General features: G+C 36.7%; 1 protein-coding gene and 1 non-coding gene across 6 annotated transcripts in view; one reads left to right on the top strand and one right to left on the bottom strand.

The window, feature by feature from the left end:
* nufip2 (nuclear FMR1 interacting protein 2) lies at positions 1 to 10474 on the bottom strand. Its single transcript, XM_087284384.1, has 4 exons — positions 10299 to 10474; positions 5895 to 7577; positions 3647 to 3679; positions 1 to 3496 (listed from the first exon to the last, which is right to left on the bottom strand). The coding sequence occupies exons 1-4, from the start codon at positions 10441 to 10443 to the stop codon at positions 3444 to 3446; spliced, it is 1914 nt and encodes a 637-aa protein (XP_087140510.1). The 5' UTR covers positions 10444 to 10474; the 3' UTR covers positions 1 to 3443.
* Positions 9933 to 16993, top strand: part of LOC141377866 (uncharacterized) — a 110591-nt gene continuing 103530 nt past the window's right edge. For all 5 annotated transcript variants that reach the window (XR_015509642.1, XR_015509644.1, XR_015509645.1 and 2 more), the window contains exon 1: positions 9933 to 10057. This is a non-coding gene — a transcript (uncharacterized LOC141377866). The remainder of the gene's footprint in view (positions 10058 to 16993) is intronic.

The following is a 16993-nucleotide window of genomic DNA, read 5'->3' as shown; positions in this document are numbered from 1 at the left end:
TATCTTTTCAACAAGTTTATTAGCAGTGACAAAGATTCGAGACAAAATGTAACCCTCTCTTGATGTCCACTGTAGGAAACTCAGAGAGAGCAACATAAAAATGAAATATTAATTCAAACTTTTAACAGTCAAAACATGGCACAACTGAAGATTGTTGGGGAGTAATGGTGGGGTGTGGGTTCAGGGGAAAAGGAAAAGCAGGACTTTTTTTTCCATGTTCTGATGTGATTCCGTTTAATATATCGCTTAACACAGGCACCCTGAACTTGAAAAGTTCGCAATATTAACTTTGCATATCATTGAGCATATGGATGAAGACAAATACTCATGCTTGCACACCAACACACATATGCATCCACACGCGAAGAAATAAAAAAATTGAGTTGTCAGGACAAGACAAGAATCATTCATACATCAAGAAACCACATGTAGTTTGAATATGCCAACAAAGATGCATTATCATGGTACAGAATTCACAATGAAATACACCTTTTAAGTATCTCTGTACCTCTCTCCCATCCGCACATACTCGCAATTCTTTAAACTCTAAAGGGAGCTATTTAAGATTTGTGTAAATAATTTATATTGCAATTATATTATTTGTGGGGTAGTAAGTGCTTATTTAAATCGAGGAAATTAAGCTAATGTGCAACCCCCCAGAATATAAATCTGTTCTGTTTTGCATTCTGTGCATAGAACCTCTACATGTGCATTTGACCCATGGAGTTGAGTTTCTCAAAACAATGGCCAGGATCAGTTCATTTACAAAGATGTAACTGAGTTAAGGGCAGGGTTCGCTCAAAAATGAGGAGTCTGCATTTGTTTAATCATCCTCAAGTAGTTCCAAAGCTGTTTTTTTTCTTAATCTATACAGTAAAAGTCGATGAGCACCAAAGCAGCACTGGATGCCATTGAGTGGTAGACAATCAAGTTTGGAACGACATGAAGTTACATAAAGTAATGACAGAATCCTAATTTCAAAGCAATTGATCCCTTTAAGTGGAAATAGGGATACCAGGACAATGCGTGTTCAAAGAGGTATTTCATAATTCATTTAAACGTAATAACAGACGGTTTTAAATTACAGCTACTTCAGTAACTCCTTAAGCAAATCCCTTGGATATCAAAATAAAGAATAATGCTCTACGTGAGCAGTTTAAAGACAATTTAGAGAACTACAATAAAACTGAACAGCTAAAAAGCCAAGAACAAGCTAATTATCAAATCGCAGGATTTCTCTACATTGCACAAAGCTTTTAAGTGGAATCCAACGGAATTAGAGAAGATGAAGCAGAATTTAACAACCTTTTTATCAACAGAGTTTTTGCAGTATCTTTCAAACCAAGACACCGGACAGACTTTGAATACCTAAGAGAACATAAACGGATTAACGAATATCGCGAAACATCCCACGTTTCGTGAAGACTGACCACATTGGAAACCATAACATGCTGAATTTAAAACCTTAAACTAAAAAAAAACTCGCAAAGACATATAGATAACGTAGTGTGGTTAACGTTTCCTCCACGTGTACTTAAATCTTTCACCTGGCAGTGTTTCATGGTCATGTACAGAAAACATTGATGCCAAATGATACCTGTAAAGATGCAAGCGTTGGCTTTCAGTCAAAAATTAAATCCCTTAAAAGGTTACAATTTAAAAAACGGCTGGTACAAACATGGGATGTTCTTTTCATTTTTGGCAATAACACTGTTGGTGCATTTTTTTGTTTGTTTAGTTAGATAGAAGAACACTGCCCTAATTCTACCTGAGTGTCTTTTTAAATTTTATTTCCTTTTTCCTTTTTTTTTTTATTTTATAGTTTTGTATATATCTATTTTTCTTTTGAGATTGTGGACCGATAGTCCTTAGGTAGAGGTTAAAGTTAGTAGCCTATGATTAATTACTAGAATTTCAAATATGTACTGATATGTCAATGTTTAAGGAAATACAATTCAAGAACATATTACATAAAGTGCTACTGATTCTTATGTATAAATCAATTAATCTGTGAAATGATAAAAACAGAGCATAGACTTTACGTTTAGAATGCTTTTTTCTGACATTAGAAAGAGAAACATTTACACAACGGCAGAATTCCTGTCAACGGCGGTTCTACTGATGAGGCTTGTGTGTGTGTGCTTAACCAAGAAGCATGAAAACCAGGTACAAATTACAACATACAAGAGATAAAAGCATAAAAATATGACTGTGGCGCTCATTTAAACAGAAAAGCTAGGGGCTTCTAGTCTCCGGAGCAAAATAAATTAAAAATAAAATGGATTTGTCAGCGATTGCTCTCTAGGTTCCCTCTAAATTGTGTCGACGTCCCAAATAAAACCTTTCTAGGCAAAAAACAAACCCTATTTTAAAGAGCGGCTGTAGAAAAATGATCTAATATAGCCATGATGAACCTATTAGCGCTAAAGTGTGGTGTGGCACGTCTTATCAATTAGTTCTGGGTTCTAATCGCTACTTAAAATAAAAAAAAAAACTTTAAAACATAAAACACTCAAGATATAGTATAGCATGATCTCTGCCCTCTGTTTACACACTCTCACACAATGAGCAAGAGACGGCTGTCATGTGACAGAAGCGTGAAGAGACGACAATAAGACTATAGAACGATAGCACTTTGAACTCTTCCATAAGAGGACGCACAGAGCAGCATACTGCACATGCACACTACAGGGTGTACGCTTTCCCAATCCAAGTGTACCTCATAACCTGCCCTGGGAGTTAAGTATTTCGATAAAAACAAAATAAAATGACAAACAAATGGAGACGTGTTTCTAACAGGACTGACCCAATCTTGTCCGGAAATTAAATTAAGACAATTATTTAATCCCAAAGGCTTGAACTAACTGCCCCCACACACATATTTGGAGCTCGATTCCCCTGAAAAAAGAAAAGAAAAGCCATGTAGTTCCTCTGGCCACAGTATGTTAGTTCACTGTTGAGTGACACTCTTCGGTTCTGTGCCCAAATGAATTCATTGTGACCCCTTTGAGTCTACATGATTATTTGAATTCAAAAGGGGACACGTGGTGACATGTCTTCCTCCAGGACGCTCTCTTTAGGTCCGTGAGTACTTAAAGGAGAAGCTTCCGCCCTAATCCAATGTCATGACAGGGTTTTCATGAGTGTTTGCCGTGAGTTGTATGTCCCCCAAAAGCCATTTCAATTGTCTTCAGCAACATATCCACTAGAACGCGTCAGAGTTGAGTTCCACAGCTCCCGTTCTAATATTCTAAAATCAGCTAACCCGTTTTTCTCTGTTCCTCTGCGCACATCCTTGACTGCTGACTGGTAACAAGGTCCTTTCTAAACCATCTCAAGATTGGATTAGTTCTGATTCGGGATGTTCAGAGGCAGCAGCCATGTTCCTCAAGCGCATCGTTTTGCAGCAGAGTTCATCTGAGATATAGTGTCCAGACACAGCCTCATTGAGCAGGTCCGTCCCATGACTCACTGAAGAGGACTACTCGATTTGGATCTGGGGAAAGTTAGATTGTAGGTGAGAGATAGAAAACAACATGGGGAGGGTTGAAGGATGTGAGCAGATGGGGCAATATCTAAACGCTGAATCATTTAAGGGTTTAATCACATGCTGTGGAAGGTTGTATATAAATAAATGGAGGCTTACCTTGTTTTTGCAAATTCAAAATATATTCCATTTCTGCAAAGAAGAGCAAGAACAAAGTTCAGTGTAAAAATATCCAAGCACAACTACAATTCAATCAAGATCTGTCATTTCTATTTTGACTTCAAAGAACCAAGGAGTGAGGTGTTTCCAATTAAACTAACAGAAGGCTTCAAAATACTGCTGTTTTGTTGCTTTATATAGCCACACTGAAATAACACTTATGTATTGCGTGCAATTGGGATAGTTCACATGGGAGACATTAATAATGATATAAAACATATGTATTTTTTATGACAATCAAGCTTTGTCTTCATAAAATAATCCTTAAAGGGAGAGATCACCCAAAATTGTAAATTTTGACGTCATTTATTCAGCCTTCGCTTGTTTAAAACCTATTTGAGGTTCTTTCTCCTGTCAAACACAAAAGAAAATATATTGAAAAATGCTGGATGCTGGGATCTGTTGACTTGCATAGTAAATGCAAGCATGTATTCTTTTGTGATCAACAGAAGAAAGAACCAACTAAGTAAATGAGGCAATTTTCATTTGTGGGTAATCTGTACCTTTAACATTCTAATTTGAGAAGGCCAGGAGACACCAAGCTGATGCAAAATAACTAGAACCAAACAAACCCAACTGTGTTGTTGCATCACCTTGTGGACCAAAAAGTGGCACATGAACACACTAAACAGACAAAAGCTGACTGAAATGATAGTTGCGTTTAGGCATGGGACGATATCCGATTTTAAGATTTACCACAGTTTGGAAAATTCAAGGTTTTAAAACCGCCAAAGTATTCTGTTATACCGTTCCTAAGGTATATGCAAGGTCTTTTTTTTTTTTTTACCTGTTTTTCACAACTATTTTATTTAGTTTTTTCAGGCAACAGTATCTCTAGCAGAAACTGAACCTCTACATCAAAAGCTACTAGTTGAAAATATTTTAAATATTTCTTCAAATAAAATATATTGTGTTTAATGTGGAGGAAAAAGTTATTTTTTGTACCCAGACTTTTAAAAATAACTTATTGTGGAGTAGTAATCACAACCCCGTGATGCCAGGATATTTTTATCCAAGGTTATCATACTATCAGAATCTTATACTGGCCCATGCCTAGTTTCATTCTTCAGGTAGAGAAATTAAATACTACAATAAAAGATAAAATTGCACATACACTTCATTATATAAATTCAATAGTTTCAATAAAAACATTATTAAAGTTACAATAGCTATTTACAAAAGAACAGAGTGATTTCTTTGTTGCTTGATTAACATTAAAAACACAGACAACAGGAATATGATGTTTTATGAGTTTTTTTGTGATAATTTGTCCTTTTAAACACACGACTCAATTTGTGTAGTCCAGCTTTCTATTCAAAAATGGTTGTTGAAGTGTGTCCTTCTTAAAACTCAAACACGAGTTCTCTTTAGATCTTAAGCTACGATGTTTAAATTACAAAACTTAAATGAATTCAATTTAAACACAAATGTAATGATGTACTGTATATGGTCCATATACATTCATTAGCCAATGTTTGTTAAACTTGCTGTTACATTAATGGCAGGGTAAGCATGTGCCGAACTTTGGTTGGAGAACAGTAAGAAATTGTTACAGAAAACCCTTACACCCCTACTAACTTATAATACAAAGCAAACTTTTTATAAATTAGAGAAAGCCTGAAAACTAGGTCTACACAAAATCTGCGCACACAGAAATCTGCAATTATTATAACTAATATGAAAATTTTCATATGATTTATTGACAATACAGTTTATAAAGTAGTATACAGTAATATAAAGTAATATCTAATTGGACTTGTAACGTAAACATTAAATATAAATTTTTATTCACATATATTCATTTTTTTGTTATACTCCCAAAATCATTCTGTATAAATCTACATTTTTTTTTTTTACTAAATTCTGTGCAGAAATAGCAAAAAATGTCTTAAATTGATCGAATATAAAACTTTGACACTTGAGGGTTGAAGGCCTTTTAAGGTGGCCTGACCATAATAGCACCAAACAGTGGTTCTCTAAAGCGCCTTTTTGAGTATTTTGATGTACAGATAAGCATATAGCAAAAAAAAGTAAGGCCAGGGTTTGGTTCTATCAATCTCCGTGTACTCAGACATTTACTCAAAAACTTAATAAAATAGCAGTCAATGTATTGTGCACATTTTAACAAATGCTAAAAATGTAATACAAGAAGAGACTGTACTTTGCAAGGTGATAAAACAGTAATTACCTTTAGTGTGATAAATTACAGCAGCTTTTAGATCAAACGACCCCCAACTAGACCTCCTGTCAAAGCCCTTAGCATGGCCCTGGTCCTTGGCCAAAGCCACCTTAGGTGCAGCTGGAGAGGAGGGAGGCAGCTCGGCACAAATGTCCTTAGAGGAAGAACAAAACACTATTGCTCCATGAACCCCCGTCTCATCTCTCTGGGTATCAAGGCTGAGGACAAAGGTCTCGGGTACGGCCCCACTTGCCGCCGTGGCACCTCCACAAACACTTCGACTCTGAGCATTAGTCCGTTTGTCTGGCTCATGAGCCTTGGTGAAGGGTGGTTGATCCGGTCTCTGAGAGGTACTGGAGGTCTGAGTGGCCACAGGAGAGCCTCCCTGAAAGCTCACCTCCGTCAGCACGTCCTTCCCGTTTGAGCGACATGCCACACCTTCTGGTCCGGCACTAGGTTCATTGATAAAGGACAAGCCCCATTGATTCTGAAAAATATCCCCCAGAGACTTCTGATTTGTCGGAGCAGCAGGGGGATCGGCTTGGCGGCCGCTAGGGAGAGAAAGTTGCATATTGGAGGGGGTGATGGGGTAAACAAATAAGCTGGGCTTCCTGGGCTCAGCCAAAGAGGTGGTAGAACTTCCAATGGCCATAGTGCCGCTACCAGGGGGAGATGCTACATTCTCAGTGGCAACAGTTGGGGTCGCCAGTAGAGGACCAGAGCTGAAATGGGGGCCGGGCAGGGGACAGCCATTCCCTTCCCCCGGCAGGGGACCGTTGGTAAAGCTAGCCGAGGTGATGGTTTTCACCGCTGACATGGGGACCTGTGGTGGTCTCCCAGGCACCTGGGGAGCAGGAGTGAGAGCCTCCCCGCCAGCTTGGGCAGTCTTATTGAGGTTCTCCTTTACTTTGCTTGCATAACTGATCTTAGGCACAATCTTAGCGCTACTATTGTCCACAGGAAAGACAGGCGGAGGCTTGAACAAGGTCCATGAGTCCTCTTTGGTGGAGCTAGCCACCTTAACCTTGCTTGAGCGATCCTCGAACCGTTTGCCAGCTGCCTTGCTGTCTGAGTTTTTGCGTTGAAGTTCAGTCACTGGCAGAGGTGGTGGGGTGGCACACGCAGGTGGTTCCTTGGCTTTTAGGTAGGGCTCAGCTTTTGAACCGCCTCTGCCACTCTCCACTTGAGCACCAGAGGCTGACTCCAGTGCCAAAGGCCCATGCTCTTGTTTGCCGCCCTGCTGCATGGCTTTTCCCTGGGCAGAAGCAGTCACATTGTCTCCAGCTTTGCCATTCCTCTGGGCCCGACGCTTCTTGGGTGTAGTGTATCCACTCTCAGAGCCACTGCCATCATTGTCAGCTCCAGGTTTGCTAGGGTAACCATTGGTAAGTGGTACAGAGTTGATCGAAATCACACCATTCAGAGAAGCCAAAACCTCTTTTTTGCCCTCAAGTGTGTTCAACTCTGAGGACTTGTCATTTTTGAAGTCCATGCTGTTTCTGCTAGTGTTTCTAACTTTTCTGTCCCCTGTGGAGTCAGCAGTGAAAGCCCGTCGAGTGGGCTTCTGTTTCAAGTTGATGTCTAGCAGGTGTCTTTCGCCATTGCTGTTTGCAGGGTGCAGGGAGCTGTCTGGTTTAAAGGATGTGGGAGTCACCTCTCCCTCCTTCAAAGTTCCATTTACTTTGCCATTTTCTGCATAGAGAAGAAACAAAAGCAATAAATACACAAAATGCAAATCTGTATCAATTGATCCACTAAACAAACAATTGATGGCCAATGTCCAGATCTGATCTCAAGCTCCAGTAAGAGAACAGGTCAAGTCTAGTCAATGTTTGCACAAGATCAAGAAATATTTAGACTAGGTATGTTCAGTGGAACCAAGCCAGGGTCAGGCTGATGACAAACTCCCTTCTGGAACTTACAATGAAAAACTGCAGATTAGGATGACTCAAATCTTGAAAAATCTGATAGTCATTACTATCCCACATTCAAACAGTTCATAAAATAAAGTGAAAATCTGGGGTTTTCAAAATAAGTCTACTATAAATGTGTAAGTTTTAAATAAGCTGTTAATAATAAACATTTATCAAAATACACCGAGAGAGAAATAAAGGGGGAAAGGTCCTTCCTGTCATTATTGCAATGGAAAATGTAACTTTCAGCAGCTATTCCTCTAGTAATAAGTGTTACATGACATTTCAGAAACCACTAAAATGTGCTGATTTGGTGCTCAAGAAGCATTGTTGAGAAGTAATGAGCTGCTTATTTTCCTGAAAAGTGAGAATTTTTTTTTATTCTAGGAAAAAACACCCCCTCAATTTGCATAATGTTACACCACAGAATAATTATTATATGTTCAATGTAGTTGTTCGCAACAGAATAATCATAATTTGAAGTGTTTGGATTAAAAAATAAACTTATGTTTTTTTTTTATTTCTAGACAAGTGGCATGAGATGGTCTGCTTGGCTTCATAATTTCTATGGAAACTATTTATGACAGCTTAAGGTATGTCCTCACAGCACTGGCATCAGCAATAATACAATATTGAAAACTTGGTACACAGATTTAAATGAATTCACACCGGACATGATCTATTTTTGCACAGTATATGTAAACAATCGGAGGCAACGGGGCAATACAACACCCCAAATCAACAGCGAATTACATAAATGCGGTAATAAATGTATTCTGTGTTTTAAACGGGTGTTTACGACCTATGTCCTTTAAGCCTGAAAATATGAGGAGTGCAGAGAGTAACCCTTGTAAGCGTGCTTTCATCGGCCGGCTAAAGTCTGACATCGCCCTATTTTTAACCGGAGGTATGACGTGTCAAAATGGAGTACTCAGTCATATTTGGGTAGTTTCCCAGTATTGGTGGACACGTCTTAAAACGCTGAAATTAATGAAAAACACAGGTCAAAGCACTTTAACCCGTTTTATCCTAGGCGTGAGCGCTTGTTTGTGTAGTAAAGTCACACTATTGTGTAAGTTAACATTAGGCTAACCTAGTTAAATCGCAGCATGACAGCGAGCAACATTTATGCCGAATTACATGAAATAACTTTTGCAATTTTAACGGTTTATTTAAACCATGTTTACCTAAACAAGACTTAACTCTTGACAACCAGTGCGTATTCGATCAACAAACCGGCCAAGTCATCAGATAGCTTAGCATGCTAAGAGTGCAGCCCGATAGATTAGCCGCATGCAGCTCTGACTGTTTATATGTTATGACGAGTTTGTAAAGTGACAACTACAAATACACATTGGAAAAGGAGTTACAAGACGTTTTATCCATCAATTATGATCGATTTATGCGACATGTAGCGGTGTAGCACAGTTTCCATGTCACAATAGCTAACAGAGCCGTTCCACACTGGCTCCACATCAAACGTTGCCACGGTCCAACACAAAGTCCGGTTGTGCATTCCAACACTAAGCGATGAGTAAAATACGCTAAATAAATAGTGTCACTTTTGATTAATATCAAACATTCAACATAAGTTAAAAGCATTTGTCGTGGCATGGGGCGCTTACTTGTGGTGTTTCATACAAGGATTATCAATGATAAATAGTCAAGAAAATACACTTCACAATAAGTGAAGGCAAATGTTAATTGTTTGAAATTGATTATGTGGGTGTACACGCAGACTCGCGCACGTTGGCCGTTTATGTATAGGATTTTCCGACTGCTTCTATTTAGGGTTCTGGAACGTTTGTGTTTGAACGGGTATAGAATTTTCCGTCGCGTTCTATTCAGGCCACTTGGTGCCGAGTTGGAATCAGCGGTAAGCGCGAGCCCAGTCTCTGCCAGGCCCACTCACATGACTGTCAAAGAGCAATAGGCCTCGTTTCCAGCTAAACTGCAGAAACAAACACCCCTCAGCAACACTAATAATGACCCGGGCATCAAAAGCGAACAGAGCTAACGACGCTCTCCAAACAGTTTGGCCAAAACATTCGGTTTTGCAAGATAAACGGGTAGCGGTGAAGTTTCTGAGATTTGGCCGTCCATCATGGCGGACAGGAAATAACAGAACAAGCTTAAGCTACGAGCAGGAACATTCCACAGGAGCCGGTTCATGTTGCTGTGGCAGCGACGGGGCAGAGCTAACTGGCTATGCTGATTTCTGATGGACGCTTTGCTCTTTAAAACGGCCCAAATGGAGAGGTATGTTTGGGAATTAATTTTGTATATGAGAAATGTGTAATGCGTGCCGAGAGACCGGTGCACAAGGTCAATGTCCCTTCACGCTAACTAGCTTTGCGGCTAACGTTGTTTGTAACTATTCCAAACAGTGCGGTCAGCATAAAATACAACGCATTACACTCAGTTTAAGCTGCGATGAGGTAAACGCGTACATTTGAAGCTTGTCAAAGAAAAACACAACGAGCGCTGCTGGTTTACCAACCTGTTTTCTTCGTCTGCGTTTTCTCGTTCTTGAACTGACTGTGGTTCTGATCATTGTTTACCGATATGTTCGATCGATCAGGGCTGTTCTCTGCTCCATGGCTGATAAATACTCCGATTGCCCCTTCGCAGGGACGTTCCTCCATTTAACGCTAGCGCAAGTGACAGAATGTGCTCAACCGGTGCTCGGCGGACGAGGGGAGTTGAGACATTTGCACTGCCCAATCACCGCCTGCGTTTGGGGGTGCCAGCGAGAGGCGGGCGGTGTTTCGTGCGTCGCGATATACAAGGCGTGGATGCTTCCCAGTCAAGGCCACAGGAAGCTGTCACGCGAACTCGTGCAATCGCTCCTATGCTGTGTCAGTTCTGTTTGCGTTTGTTGTTGTGTTGTGTTCTGCTGGGGAATTTAAGCCTTAAGTGATTGGAATTTGTTTTGTGCTTTGATTTGCTTGGTGCTCCTCTCTGTCAGTGGGTGTGTGTCTTATAAGCGAGACATTTTTTGGACAAACCACTGGACAAGACTTGGTATCCTTTGCGCGTTTAATCTTAGTAATGCATTAAACATCTAAGCACTGTTCACATTCTGGTTCTGTTTGGACTTGAAGAGTAGTTCTATTCTATTCTATTCTATTCTATCTATCTATCTATCTATCTATCTATCTATCTATCTATCTATCTATCTATCTATCTATCTATCTATCTATCTATCTATCTATCTATCTATCTATCTATCTATCTATCTATCTATCTATCTATCTATCTATCTATCTATCTATCTATCTATCTATCTATCTGGCAGTTTCAAGTCTGCCACATTTATAACGAAGCTTTTTCCTCATAAATGCAAAAATATAAAATCAATAGTTTGTTCTATAGAAATATAACTCTTATCCTATTGAATAATAATTTATTATTATATAGCGCCTTTAAAACTTAATTTTCAAAGGGGTTTAGACAAAAAAGTTACAGAAATAAAACAGTTTAGAATAATATTAAAATTGAATCATTCAAGATAAAACATTCACAAATGCTAAAACATTCAAATATCTTAAAACATAAAACAAACCAAGAATGCACACCTCATGAGTTGGTGGGTGTAAAGTAGTGAGTTTTCAAGGATGATTTAAACAAATTAAAAGATTCAGCGTGTCTAATGTCATAGGGGAGAGAGTTCCAGAGCCTCAGAGCCAGAGATGCGAAAGCCCAGTCACCCATAGAGCACAGACGAGTGGAGGGGACTCTTAAAAGACCAGAGTCAGAGGAACGGAGGTCACGTGAAGGGGAGTACCTAGTTCAGACATATACTGTGTAGCCAAACAATGCAGTTGTTGGACAATGTTGGATCTGATCAACAACTGAGATCTGACAATTTGAACAGTGCAGTTTTTGTCTATTTTCCTGTTTCAGGTATATATATAATAAACCACCAACCTCTGCTTATCAAAAGCAATTGCCTATTTAAACTCCATCTGCTGCACTTTGGACCAGCTCTGCTTGAACTGCGGTGTGGGGGTAGACTGTAGATCTGGGCCAGGTTCTGCTCTCTCTCCCAGGAAATGCTGACAGTTAATTGGAATGAGGACGTGATCATCTTTGAGATTTAATCATTCAGTTTCCCCTGAGTCCTTGCTGACAGTGAAAATTGTGTTGAGTAAAACGTGTGTGTTCGTGTCTTTAGGGTGATATGGTAAACTAAGTGTTGTTAACTACTATGTACTAACATTTAAGTGAATCAAGTCAAAACGCATAAAAATACCTAAATGTAATTAATTATCCCCTTCAGACTTGAATTATGTTCCAATTTACGTAAAAATGTAAAATTATGTTTTCACAGTTCTTGAGGCTCCTATAAATGAGACCAATATATAACAATAAAAATTCAACACCGTTTAACAGGGTATCTGCAGGGTCTTAAAAAGTCTTACATTTCAAAAACTAAATTTTAGTCCTTAAAGAGTCTTAAATTCATTGAAATGTTGTGTTATGTGCCCTAAATAATTTTTAAACAGGTATTAATTTTCCCTTGCCAAATGAAGCTACACGATCATCCTCATGATAATAAGTAAGCAATATATTCCTTTAGGTTATGTACTTGTCAAAACGGAATATTATGTTGAATAACATGTGTACAACTACAGTTTTCTTGTTTTGACAAATTAAAGTATGTTACTAAGAAATAATTACATATGGTTGCAAGCAAAAATCCATTGGTCTAAAAGACCATTAGAAATAATCATTAATGTTAAGCCCTGTATAAATCAAAAATTACATTTATTATGGTCAATGGACATCAGGTCAGAACAGTTGTATTTCCCAAACATTACACCAACATTGAATACAATAATATATATATATATATATATATATATATATATATATATATATATATATATATATATATATATATATATATATATATATTATTGCTGGTGTAATCTTTTTCAAAATCACAAGCACGAGGTTTTTGTTGTATAGATGTCTTGTTTGTAATAAACTTTATCTTCATCTTCCTCATCACTCCACGTCTCAATCTGAATTTTTCCATCTGCTATATGCTCAAGAACTTCAAGATCTGTATATACTGCATATGAAATTGTTTCATCAATATTTTAGTACATCAATATATTTTTAATATAAAAAAGTTAAATCAGCATTACTGGAGATTTAATTTCCGTTACAGATTTTGAACATATAATGGACAGACATATTTTTAAAAATCCTGATCTAAAGATTGCAAAGTTACAAAATATTTGAAACTTTAATTAGTAAATACAATCTTTCTCTTTTTTTTTTTTTTTTTTTACATACAATCTATGAAACATATCAGTAAATCTGAACGAAAACATTGTAAATAAGGCTTAAGTCTGCGTATGGAGTGCTGCATTTTAGTGTAGTGGATTTTTATTTTTCTTCAAATTACAACATGCTGAGCCTTACCGCCATTTGTTTGAATTACAATCGTCCACTCTCACTGCAAGCTTAAATATAGTATTAAAACAGAAAAGCTACAAAAAAATGGTAATAATATTTCTCAATTTTACTGTTTGACCCAAACATTTGAATAGATCAACTTACAGTTTACATCAAACTTTAATGCATTGTTGCTTGTAGGTTTTTCCACCTTGTGAAGATTCCAATTTGTAAATTTATAGTTAAAATTCCATGCATTCCCTTAAATTAACCAGAGGGTGGCAGACAAACACAGTTATGAGGATCTTTAGCGTGCTTATATTAAATATAGCTTCATATATGTACTGTTAGATCAATTTCGGTTTAAATTTTACTCAAAATATCTTTAAACATAGACACAGAATAACATACAACATAGAATCATAAAAAAAAAAAATTAAAGTTTAAAATGTACAGTATAATATGATGTATTTTCTAATTGTCTGGATCTGGAATTCAGTTCATAATCATAAAACAGGGAAAATTCTTCAGCTATCTTTAGATTGTTCGTATGCTTTGAAGGGTCATATTTCTCAAGATAGACTGACATGGACGGCAACCTCTGTGAACTCCTGACTGAACTCCTGATCCCCTGTTCATGTGTGTCAGTACTTGTTGAAAGAAAAAGAAAGTTCCTCGTTCAGCTGAAACCAAAGTAGAGGATACTGGTGTTCTGAGCCTTTTGCAATCTCTGTAAACTATTTCTTTTTTTTTTTACTCACTTCTGTTATGATGTTTGTATGAAGAATTCTTCAGTGCTGCTTGCGTAATTGACATTGGTGAACCTTTGAGCAAAACAGCTCCAATTATAGCACGTAGAGTTGAGGCATGATTACAGTGTTTGTCAGACACTGCCATGACTTTTAAAAGCAGTTTTAATAGTCTATTCAAAACACCTTTTATGGCTGAGCATGTCGCAATGTGTCTTTCTATGAATCTCGTGGACTATCATAGCTGATAATAAAAGGTTATGAGTTTAATATGTTTCAAAGCAAATAAATAATGGAAAATGTTTCATAAATGTGCAGTCAGATATTTTCGGTAAACTCAGGGATGGAAATTACACCCAAAAGTAATCAATTTTTTATTTGGCTGGTACATTACAATGTGTTCAGTTTTATTTTTTTATTTATTCTCTATTTCTGATACAATAATTACTGTTTTTAATGATTTATAGACAAAATAAATAAAATAAGATAAAATTTATTTTGGTATAACAGTTTATAAAAAAACTCAAAATATTAATCAATTTTCGTGTTAAATATTCTTTTTCACAAGTCTGTTAACAAGACTGTTTTGGAAATTTGTTAGCAAGACATTTTTAATAATTTCATATTTAATAACCTTTTTTTTGTGATCATTTATTGGATTTATATTTTATGAGGTAAATGTTATTTTTACAAGCATATATGTTACACTGAATAGGGATGGATGTAACATGATTTGACTTGTATTTATATTTTTACAAAAGGTAGTTGAAACTAGGCATGGGCTGATATAAGATTTTGGTGGTATGATAACTTTAGAAAAAAATATCACTGTATCACGGTATAGTGATAACTGCTCTAAAATATGTTCTTTTAAAAAGTCTGGATAAAACCAAAAAACTTTTTTCCCAATTGAATATAATATATTTTATTTTGAGAAATATTTCAAATATTTTGGTGCTGTAAACATGTCAGGCTAAATTATACAAATGAATTATTGACTTCTGCTGTCTTCAGTAGTTATAAAAATGCAGATATCTTTACAATTTTAAACGTTACAATTTTAAATATATATATATATATATATATATATATATATATATATATATATATATATATATATATATATATATATATATATATATATATATATATATATATATATATATATAAAAATGTACTTTTTTAAAACATTGACTTTTCCAAACCGCGGTATACCTTGAAAGAGGTTATCGTCCGATGCCTAATTGAAATATTAGAGACTTACTGTCTAATTTTTTTTTAAAAACTAATTATATTTTAATGCATTTTTCAAGAATAACCAAAAAGAAACACACACACTTGAACACGGGGAGAACAAACAAACTCCATACCAGCCGACTCAGCTGGGTTTAAACCAGCAACCTTTTTGCTGTGAGGCGATTTTGTTGCCCACTGCACCACCATGCTGACAACAAAAAATAAAATAAAAAAGACTAGAAATTAATAAATAGAATAAGTCTCTAAAGAAACCACGGAGGTCGAGTTGGCTGGTTTGTTCATTCAGATATTCAGAAAAAAAAACCCAGACACTAAAGATTTTTTTTTTTTAATCTGTATTACCGAAATCATGTCAACCCTTTTAGCCACAATCATTCCCAAAGACAAAGACTGCTGGTGTCCATCTGGGAGATGAGAAATGTGAAAATTACAATCTAATTTTTAAGTCATGAACTGATACTTAATGGGATAGTTCACCCAAAAATGAAAATGTATTTACCACTCACCCTCATTTTTAAGTTTTCTGTTGAACACAAAGCAAGATATTTTGAAAAATGTTAGAAACCTGTATCCATTGACTTCCATGTTAAAAAACAACAACAAATACTGTGGAAGTCAATGCTTACAGGTTTTTAACATTTTTCAAAATAACACAAGGCAGGTACAATACTTTTAAACATAACTAATGCATATTTCAAGACAGCAACGTTGAATATGAGCTATAGCTTGCATTCCTAAAACATAACAAGTATAACCTACAGGCTATATCATTGCATTTTAAGTTCTTTCAAACAGACTCCAGCCAGAGCATAAATCACATAAGTCGGCTCTAGTAATCTAGCAATCTAGCAGTCCATGAGTGAAAGGTTGGCTCTTTTAATTGCAGAGAGTCGGCTCAAATAATGCTAGTCCTCTGCCTCTGTAATGCTGCTATACAGGTACTGGGGCGACTAGCCTTGAGCATGGCATCGAACGGCCAGGAGTGATTTCATACCCCGTGCGTTTGTCAACATGCTTTCATCTGAACTCCAGTTAGTATCATTAACAAGCCATATTTCACTCTTCTGGAATGTAGCTTCTCAAAAAACAAAACAAAACAAATGCAGATATTATGAATTTGACATATGTGTGAATCAATTCAAACATCTTTATCTAATTGTCATGTTGTGAAGACGTTTGCGCTTCCTTTGCCGAACCTGAAAGGGAAATCATTAGGCTTGTTTACTTGATGTCAGACATGGAAAAAATGAGGTGCTGGCTGTAAAAAGTCAGTTTGACTCTTGCACCCGCTGGCTGTCACCATGGAGACAAGCCCATCACAAATATAGCACTACTTAGAGAGAACTTTCATCATAATCCAGGTAGTATTGTCTTCATGCACATGAACGTGATCAGATTTCATTTTACATTAGCGAGTGTTTAAAAAAAAAAAGCACTTGAAAGCATTGCCAAGTGATGCATAGAATATAAAACCAATGCATGCACACACACACAAAGGGCTTTTCTTTTCTGCATTTCTCCTCTTCTCCAGCTCACTTAGTTGTTCAGTAAATAAATAGTCAATACATGTATTGCTGGGTTTCTATTTTTAACTGCCTTTTCTCCTTTTTTAAAGTCAATTTAAATGAAAATTTATTGTAAATTCCAGTGTAATGGAAGCTATATACATCACTCACTTTATTAGGTACACCCTGTTCTAGGTTTATTGTGATTTTTGTTGAAGAACTGACTTAAAACAAATCCTTAATTCTACCAAATTACTAAACCCAACTACTAACTA

Source organism: Danio rerio, chromosome 15, assembly GCF_052040795.2.
Source record: "Danio rerio strain M-AB ecotype USA chromosome 15, GRCz13ab, whole genome shotgun sequence".
Classification (NCBI taxonomy): domain Eukaryota; kingdom Metazoa; phylum Chordata; class Actinopteri; order Cypriniformes; family Danionidae; genus Danio; species Danio rerio.
This window is presented reverse-complemented; position numbering and strand designations above follow the sequence as displayed.